At 50.9% G+C, this 9,245-nt stretch overlaps 3 protein-coding genes across 3 annotated transcripts; 2 read left to right on the forward strand and 1 right to left on the reverse strand.

Annotated features, from left to right (window-relative positions):
* Positions 1 to 87: 87 nt before the first annotated feature.
* On the forward strand, positions 88 to 1,155 carry J4E79_011215 (uncharacterized protein; the record flags this gene model as incomplete). The annotated part of the gene is given in 2 exon segments (XM_049360046.1): positions 88 to 983; positions 996 to 1,155. The coding sequence occupies 2 exon segments, from the start codon at positions 88 to 90 to the stop codon at positions 1,153 to 1,155; spliced, it is 1,056 nt and encodes a 351-aa protein (XP_049205560.1).
* A 753-nt stretch (positions 1,156 to 1,908) lies between these two features.
* Positions 1,909 to 2,674, forward strand: SOD2 (Superoxide dismutase [Mn], mitochondrial; the record flags this gene model as incomplete). Its single annotated transcript, XM_049360047.1, has 3 exons — positions 1,909 to 1,956; positions 2,014 to 2,472; positions 2,528 to 2,674. The coding sequence occupies 3 exons, from the start codon at positions 1,909 to 1,911 to the stop codon at positions 2,672 to 2,674; spliced, it is 654 nt and encodes a 217-aa protein (XP_049205561.1).
* Positions 2,675 to 3,900: 1,226 nt separating this feature from the next.
* On the reverse strand, positions 3,901 to 5,898 carry J4E79_011217 (uncharacterized protein; the record flags this gene model as incomplete). Its single annotated transcript, XM_049360048.1, has 1 exon — positions 3,901 to 5,898. The coding sequence occupies one exon, from the start codon at positions 5,896 to 5,898 to the stop codon at positions 3,901 to 3,903; it is 1,998 nt and encodes a 665-aa protein (XP_049205562.1).
* Positions 5,899 to 9,245: the final 3,347 nt, after the last annotated feature.

Consider the following 9,245-nt stretch of genomic DNA (forward strand, 5'->3'; position numbering starts at 1 on the left):
CGCGCACGCATAAGTATCCATGCAGCTGACAACATTTTCCATTGCAACAGCTTTCTCAGACACCAGCCTAATTGCCAACGTTCAACAATGTCCGACACACGCGATCTCGACATCACCAGTAATGTATGCGAATGGATCACAATCACCGCGCCAGAAAGCATACATTACGCAAGCTCACAGTCCAATCAACTATGGCGTACCGTGCTTCGGGCTCTCATTGATCTGAAGAGGTGTGACGGGGTACAAGGGTGTGACTGGAGTCGCGTTCTAGAGCAGCCGTCTGAACTATACCTCTGGATATCCTGGACCCACAAGTCTGCCTACGATGCGCATGTCGATATGGACAGACATCGCCATCTCCATCAAAAGCTGGAGCTGCTGTCATCCTCAGTAGTAAAAACAAAGATCATACAGTATGACATGCCCGGTTGCTACTCTGGAGGCGCCCGGTTAGCTCGATCCTGGCCGAGTGTCACTTTGATGCAGTTTCCGGGCAAGCTCACTGAGGAGCAACGCGATCAGATCGAGTCCAGTCCGAGCATGGCGATGTGCACTGAGAGACACAACCTGTTTATTGATCAACGGAAACTTGGCGGCTTTGTGCTCCTCGAGAGTGATAGTCACGGCGAACTTGTTACGCTGGGACAGGACACATATGTCATGCTCGACCGTTGGGAGAACCCTGCCCGTGAAGAAGAAGTGAAAGGCATCGGTAAACCCAGAAAGCACAGGGCGCCGGCCCGTGATCGGTGTGATCGTGCTCGATCACCGCCTCCTCGTTTCGTCGACCAAATGAGGGCACTGGGCTGTAGCACGATCGAGACCAGGCACATGCGCTTCACCCACATGCATGCCCCTACCGACCCGCACGAAGTAATAGAGTTAGTCGCAGAGGATATGGAGGCGAAAAGCTTCGAGTTTGACTGGGAAAAAGGCAGGAAAATGTGGAAGAAGAGAAAGAGAGCGAGAATGTCGCGCATGAGGTATGGGTGCAGGTGTGGTACTCTCACGACGGAAAGTGAAGCAGCTATAAAGAGGCAGATGCTGCTAGCTGAGGACAGGGATGTCGAGGCTGAAAGAGGAGACAGGAGGAATGGACTGCGAGCGAATGCGCAGTTGAAGCTGAGAAGGAGGGACTACAAAGGCATGTGTTGAGGTATCTGCCGCTGTAGCGATATCGCTCACCAATGAGAGGCATGTATAGCCTCGTTGGTACAACCATCGCACTAGAGTTACTTTCTTCGTCCGCAGTATCAATCGATTTATGACGATCACGACATCAAGCTAAGCTCAACAGAGCTTAGATCGTGTTTCACAACGGCGTCAACTTTGGAATCCCCGAGGTCCGACCGGAACAACACGTACTGCCGTTCGCTCACCTCATCTCCCACTCAACACCGCGCCTTCGTCACATCGTATCCCCGTCAAGTTGCGCAACAAGAGCTGTGCTACCTTTAGTCCGTCATTCATGCGAGCATTGGCATCGCCTCCTGTTTGCTGCCTCGCCATTGAAGCTACTCACACGTGAGCAGCTACCTGTAGCTGGCCATCGCACGTTCTCCTCTTTGTCAGATCAGCAGGCATTGCTGCAGAAATTAATACAACGTCTGTCTATACGTCATCTACCTGGGTTTAGATTCCAGTACAGACATAGTGGAGCATTCGAGTGGCATCGCGCTCAATTGAGGCAGTTTCTAGTGCACTAGACCCAATTCGGCAGCATACATCCAGAGCACCCTGTTGGTGACGACCTGGCAGTCTGACGAACGTACCCGGCTTCTATACGTATCGATTGCGTGAGGGGCAGGCACGATGCGGGGCATATCGACGTTCTCAACCATTCTCTTTCCTCTTCTCTCTACATCCACAGTCTTTGCTTTAGAACAACAGCCCTTCGAATTCGGCGCCATGTCTGCACCCCAATACACGCTTCCTCCGCTACCATATGCCTACGATGTTAGTATAGCCTGAGATGACGTTGTTACCCCGCGCACGGTATGCTCACAGTTCTAGGCATTGGAACCGCACATCTCCGCCCAGATCATGGAGCTGCATCACAGCAAGCACCATCAAACCTACATCACGAACTTGAACGGTCTTCTCAAGACCCAGGCCGAAGCTGTCTCTACCTCGGACATCACCTCGCAGGTCTCAATACAACAGGGAATCAAGTTCAACGCAGGCGGACACATCAATCACTCCCTCTTCTGGCAGAACCTCGCACCTGCAAGCTCGGATGAGGCCAAGAGCTCCGCTGCTCCTGAGCTGCTCAAGCAGATCAAGGCGACCTGGGGTGACGAGGACAAGTTCAAGGAAGCCTTCAACGCCGCTCTGCTCGGCATACAGGGAAGTGGTTGGGGCTGGCTGGTCAAGACCGATATGGGCAAAGAGCAGCGGCTGTCTATTGTGACGACCAAGGATCAAGACCCTGTCGTTGGCAAGGGCGAAGTTCCGATCTTCGGTGTTGATATGGTGAGTTGCTGGCTCTTCGACCCTTGAGGCCACAGGCGACTAATTTGACATGCAGTGGGAGCACGCATACTACCTCCAGTACCAGAACGGCAAAGCTGCATATGTCAAAAACATCTGGAATGTCATCAATTGGAAGACGGCGGAGGAGCGTTACCGAGGATCGCGCGCCGATGCTTTCAGCGTGCTCAAGGCGTCCATGTAAGCGGGCGGAGACATCATGTAGGGGCAGCACGAAACGATGTGAATGATATGATGGTTTTGCGATCGCGACTTGACATACATACATACCTTCACTGAAGAGCACCATGGTGGATCTTAGCGCCCGAGCTTGACCAATCGGGTACTCTTCCGAAACTTGCTCAAAGACACGCATTCACTCTCAAATCTCAAACATTGCAACACATGTCACTGAAACAGTGCGTAGACTACAAAGCCTTTGCATCTTTGCTACCATCGATAATCATTCGCTCGCAATTTCCTACCCCTCGGCGCCGATCGATCTTAGGCTTGACTTCCTACACTCGTATACTTACACACTGTCCATTCACCCAACTACGCTCTTCCATCGTCATTCTTCTACTGTTGAAAGGCCGAGTTCATATCCCTGTATCCTTCGGGTCTCCTTCACCAGAGTCTAGCAATGTGCAACGGCAGCTCAACGCGCGTCAGCCAAGGAGGCTCGATAGCAGTACTGCGACCAACATCCCACCTAGCGCACACACATCAAGAACAAGAGATGGTTCTACTCTTTACCAACCCATTGTCAAAACGCGGGACCAACGTTGAATGCCAAGGGCTCGACGACGTTTTGCAACAGGATAGCCACCGGCTGGTCATACAGTGAGTTCAGTCCGTCACGGTTGCGTTCTTCCAAAGGGCTAGCGCAATGCTGACGATGCTATTAGTTGTGACGGTGATCTCTGCTCGTCAACGCAACAAGGCGCATTGGATGCTTTGTACTCTTTTGAAATAGAGTCGCCACAAAGAGGTTTTATGCAACTACCAGAGAAACTGCACCTCGGCGTTGGTGACAAAGGAATTGTCGGAAGAAGGATTTCGGTCATGACAGGGTCAGCACAGCAACCTTTGACTTTAGCGGAGGGTATTGTAGGATGGAATTGAAAGAGTATCAGTTGTGAACACGGTATGTGGCCAACTGTTCCATGGTGAAGCATCTATCAAAGTGAAGCTAGAGTGGCGATGAACAACACATGGCCATTTTACATCGTTCCATCCTCGCCGATCCAGAAGTTCTCGTCTCTATGCCGCTCAAAGTCGAAGTCGCCGAATGTCAGCAGGTTTGGCGTAGTCACAGTGTCGACTGTACGAGCGACGGCGCGTTCATTCTGACTATGTGAGCAAACGAAATAAAATTGGTGGACCACTTACTGGGTTAGCCTCGTTTCCGGCTTGTACAGATTGCGTCACTTAAGATGCTTCGTCACCCTCGAAAGCCTCCGCAATCGTGTTTCGAAAGACATACTCGATGAAGTCGTGATTCTCGGGCAGCTCCTTTGCTTGTGCAGCGTTGAGCAAAGTTATGTACAGCTGCCCACCAAGAGCCTCCCAGATATATAGATATCCTTTCCCTCCGTCTAGCTCGTCGATGAAACTCTTGAAGACATCGGGAGGGGTATCATTCTTGCTGTGTATCGCATACTCTTGCTCGGTTGTTGCAGTCGCGATCGGCGTCTCACTACTGGATGACAAAGTTCGATTCGAAGTGCTAGTAGAGCTCTCGCTGAGTTCGATACTTGCGGGTAGTTCATTCCCACGATGTTCAGTCATTCTCGACGAAACCATGTCATTCGGCGGAATATGGTGGTCATCTCCAGATGTGGTTTCGGGATGCACGATCGTCGATGCAGGTATTCTGGGCGGCTTTGGCGTTTCTGATAGCGACCTTTGTCCAGCCTGCGCTACACTGACAGCTCGTCTTTGCTCTGCAACATTCTCTAGCTCTTCTCCCGGCACTCCGCCATCGTTGATACCAATCCATTTGATGAAGTCATGGGATTCAGAAATCTCTTTCGCTTGCGTGGCTGTCATTTTCGCAACGTACATATAACTTCCGATATAGTCCCATCTAACCAGTGAGTTCTCGACCCCGTCAAGTGTGTCGATCAAGGCTTTAAACTTCTCCCATGGCGTGTCGTGCTCGCTAGCGATATGGTACCACTGTACAGGGTCAACACTGGAGTCTCGTCTTTCCTCTGCGAAGTCCTCTAGCTCTTCTTCCAGCGCTCCGCCTGCGTTGAGACCGATCCAGAAAATCCAGTCATGCGAATCGGCTATCTCTGCTGCTTGCTTACTGTTGAGCATGGTGACGTACATGTAACTTTCAATACTGTCGAATCTGGCCAAGAATCCCTCACCTCCGTCTAGGTTGTCAATGAGGGTTTTGAAACTTGTCCAAGGCGTGCCATATTTGGAAGAAATCATGTACTCTCGTTTGAGATCGGCTGTGGGTGTCGGTGTCTCACTACTAGATGACGATGTCTGGCTCGAAGTAACAGTGGAGCTCGCGCTCTGTGTCGTGGAAGTCATATCCGTGGTCGACTGCTTAGAAGTAGTCTGCGCGGTGGGAGTTCCCTTGGTACTCTGCGTCGAGGCTGTTTCGGTAGGCTTGTCTGTCCCACTAGGTTGAGCTGTCTGACTCGGTACTTCGGCGTCTTCCCAAGGAAAGTCCTGGAAGGCCTCCATTGCAGTTTTGCACTGAGCTAAAGTACCACCAGCCTTTACGAACTCGCCCGCGCCTGACATGACTTTGGATTGGACGTCGGATGATAAGTCGTCAAAGTTCTGAGCTAAGTTCTGCGTCGACTTCATCCAGTTCAAAGACTGACGAGCGAGTTGATGGGCACGGGTGAATGTGTCGAAAGCACCTTTCGTGAGCTCGTCTCCGGGGATCGACTTCTGTATACCGTTCAAGGAGGAAACAAACTTGCCCGTGTCACCAATGGCTCCTGTAAGTGGACCGGAGATAGCACCAGCTGTCCCTCCAGCAAATGCCAGGGCACCTGACGTGACGGCATCCACACCGCCGATAGCCCCGCCGAGCGCGGATGTCGCACCTTTTGCAATGCCTCCAAGAGCACCGAAAAGGCCACCGACCCCACCACCACCGCCGTCATTGTCATCGTCGTCCTCATCAGGTGTTGTAGCTTCGGCAGGCTTGGCGCTGATACCCCCGGGGAGCGTGGTCTCGCTGCTCAAGTCCGAGGGTAAGGTCACAGTCTGATCTCCGACGATGATCTTGCTGGCAAAGAGCTGTGCAACGGAGCCATCAAGCAGCATTACTTCGATCGAGTCTTCATCCGAGAAGGGAAGACTGTAGCCAATGCCACCAATGATAGCTTCGAGACTAGTATCAGATGGGATAGCTGCAGGGGCAGTAGAAGCTTGCGATGGCTGGTTCGAAGACATGGTCCCAACCTTGCTGGTCTGAGGTTGCTGACTGGCTGTGATGACAACTGTGCTTGGTGCACCGTTAGAAGCCGTGACAGTGGTTGTTACAAGACTCAGAGTGGGCGTGGCAGATATAAGTGACGATGGTAGCGCAGTGTTGGACGATGGTCGTGCTAGTGTCGAAGAGGTGAAGAGCGAATTTGAGGATTGTGGGCTTTGGAGACTTTGTGAGCTTTGAGAAGCGGATGATCGAGCAGCGGACGAGTGCAACGATGATGGCTGAGGACTAATTGATCGAGTTGTAGAAGAGGAATTGGGAGCTATCCCGCCTGTGGTTGGTGCGACAATAGGAAGCTGGCTCGTTGCAGTTAGGCTTATCGCGCTGGCGTAGACGACGCTAGAAATGTTCGAGCTAGGAAGACCACAAGCGCTCGAAGATTTGGAAGAGGTTGCTGCCGATGGGATTACGAGAGAGCTCACGACTACCGGCGCTGTGCCTGAAGACGTGTGAACTCTGGTGGAAGACGTCGCCGATGTGCCAAGACTAGTCGAAAAGGCGGTTCCGAGCGAAGATGCAGGTGCTCCAGAGGGAACGATACCGGTGCTGGAAGGATTGGAAGCAGGTGGTGGAAGATCTCTGGGTACCAAACGCTCTTCGTCTGCATATGCATTAGTTATCAGCCATTCAGTAATGCGTCAGGCTCCACACAACAAGATCGGAAAGGTCGTGGGGTAGGAATGCGTGAACCCTGCAAAGAATCAGTACGAGGGATAGCGCTTGAAGTAGCTTCATCTCCGTCTTCAGGCCGTGAGTGCGATATATGGGTACTGGTGATTGTAGTGTGGATTGCAAAGAATAATGTTTCTGAAGATGCTAAGAGATACAGATACGGTGCCACACATGTCTCTTATATCTGAGAACTGGACGCATGCTTACCGGTCAACTGCACCCCTCCATCAAGATGGAAGCACTTCGATCGGGACCACTGAGGGTTTCCACGTCAGAAGCTGCACAGGTCTCAACCCGAGACCCTCACCGCCGCTGTTGATTAAAAACGGTGAGCCGATCGTAAGAGTTCAATGTGGGCGCTACGTGAGGACTGCAGCTTTTCCGGGGGCGATTCAACTCGATATGAAGACGAACGACCAACACCGTCGCGGTCTTGGTAGAAGGTCTTACACAGAGGCCTTTCTCGCGTCTTTGAAGGCTTGATGATGAGCAATATGCGCCAATGTGGATGGAACAGTCATATCAGAATGGGTCGAATATGTCGGCTGTCTTCATTTCCGAGAGTGTCACAAGAGCTCTGCCACCTCTTTCTTGACGAATTGATGATTCAATTGATGTAATCGTGCGGCAAGGGAGTCATTTGGTGGTATTTGTCACCACTCGACAGTGTCACTGTGTTATTAGTGAATTGCTCAAGCGCCGTGACTCTGTACGCTGCCAAGGAAGGTAAGATACACAAGACGCAGGAGAGGCCGCCACACGTACAAGTAAAGTAGAGTTTGAGTGGAAGTGCAAGGGTTAACTACCCGGGCTGCAAGTCGAGGCGAGCTTGTCTAGCATTCGGGCTGGAGAGTGCTAGAGGGGGGAAACGCGACAGGGAGTCATGTGCCAGACTCAAAGGGCCTTTGAATCGCACTGACTGTGGCGACGTACCTTGTTCAATTCAGGGGTGTGTGCTCAGCAATTCGTGGAAGGAGCATTGTGCGAACAAGCACTGTGCGTATTGTTGCAACCGCCCCCAGTTTCTTCCGAGTCGATTGTTGGTGTCCATTGGCAGGCTCGGCCGCTCGGCGCTTCGGCTTTGTGCCCCACAATTATTTGACCCACCCAATCGCGAGCAGGCTGCGAGAGCCCTGCACCTCATACTTATTCTATATAAATACACAGTTCCTTGCAATACGAACTCGATGATTCAGAATACATGTCGTAGAGTCAGCACAGTCATGAAGCTTGAGTCCACGATGTCTTCACCTTATACTTATCCTACATATATACATGTCGACACCTACGGTTGCTTACAGCACCAACTCGATGATTCGGAATATATATTGTAGAGTCAGCACAGTCACGCTGCTTGAGTCCACGATGTCTTCATCTGTTTGACTCACGTAGAAGAGGATACTCTATAAAAGAGAGAAGTTTCGCATCTCCAAAAACTACTACCTTTGTGACCTTTTGATTAAGTCTGTTATACTTGCTACTACTACTACTACTACTACTACTGCTACTACTACTACTACTACTACTACTGCGTCTATCCAGCCCTTTCTGACTATAATATCTTCAAGTTTGCAAAACTTTTACGCACAGAACTCAATCAAGCATCACTCGTCGTCAGTGCAGCTCTATCGAAGATGTGAGTACCCTTCAATTGCGATATATCTCACTAATAGAGAATGAGGTGCACGTTTTCCACCAGGATTCTCTCGACGCAGGATGCGCGGGGCCATTGGACGCATACAACATTCACCGACCAAAGCGACTGTGGGAACGAAAGGTGCCGGTACTCTGCGAGTAACCCGAACCGACAGGCCCAACCCCAACAAAGAACCTGAGCCTGCCCAGTAGCCGATTTCGACCACGTTTAGAGGCAGGATATGAAGATATCAAAGGTTCAAGGATGAGTGGTCGATCTTACAGATTGCTTCATGTGTTTGGGGCGAGGGTAACATAAGGTCTTACACACATCAAAGTGCTTGTTAAAGCAGTCTGCAGGCGACTAGGCTATTACGTACACTCTAATCTCCATACTTGTAAACGTGGTCATGTGCCTTACTCAGAAACCACGCCTCTACCTTCTCCGCAGCAAGTTCGTCGTGACGTTAAGCTGATGTGGAATATATAACCCTCATCTGTCCAGCCAGGTGTACCTCCGGTGAGAAGGACTTCACCAAATCTTCTGCAAGACCCAAAATCCAGTAGGATTGGGTTGTCATTGCCGTCAAGAGCGATTTTTGTGGGATTGAGATCGTTATACGCGAGTCCAAGACAATAAAGGTGTTTCAGAGCCGAAAGAATACCGCACATGCAAGCCTCTATATCAAGAGACTGTAGGACATCCTCGTGACGGTATTGCAAAATAACACTGTACTTATCCAGAGCAATACCGGTAACACGACTGCGATTAACAGTGCAACCATGAAACCTGATAATGTTCGGATGGGGATTCTCTTCGAGGAACTGTAACACCTCTGCTTCTCCGAGTAGCAGCTGGGGCAGAAGCTTTGTCTCCGCTTCATTGTCCAGACACAATAGCTTGGGTCGCTTGATGTAGGACTTGTCCCTGGTTTCTTCTGGTACTATGGATAGACTGGTAGTCTTCAGCGGATATATCTTCTCGTCGGGGACTTGTTGC

Source organism: Alternaria viburni (assembly GCF_023758015.1).
Source record: "Alternaria viburni strain BMP 2772 chromosome Unknown scaffold_38, whole genome shotgun sequence".
Taxonomy (NCBI): domain Eukaryota; kingdom Fungi; phylum Ascomycota; class Dothideomycetes; order Pleosporales; family Pleosporaceae; genus Alternaria; species Alternaria viburni.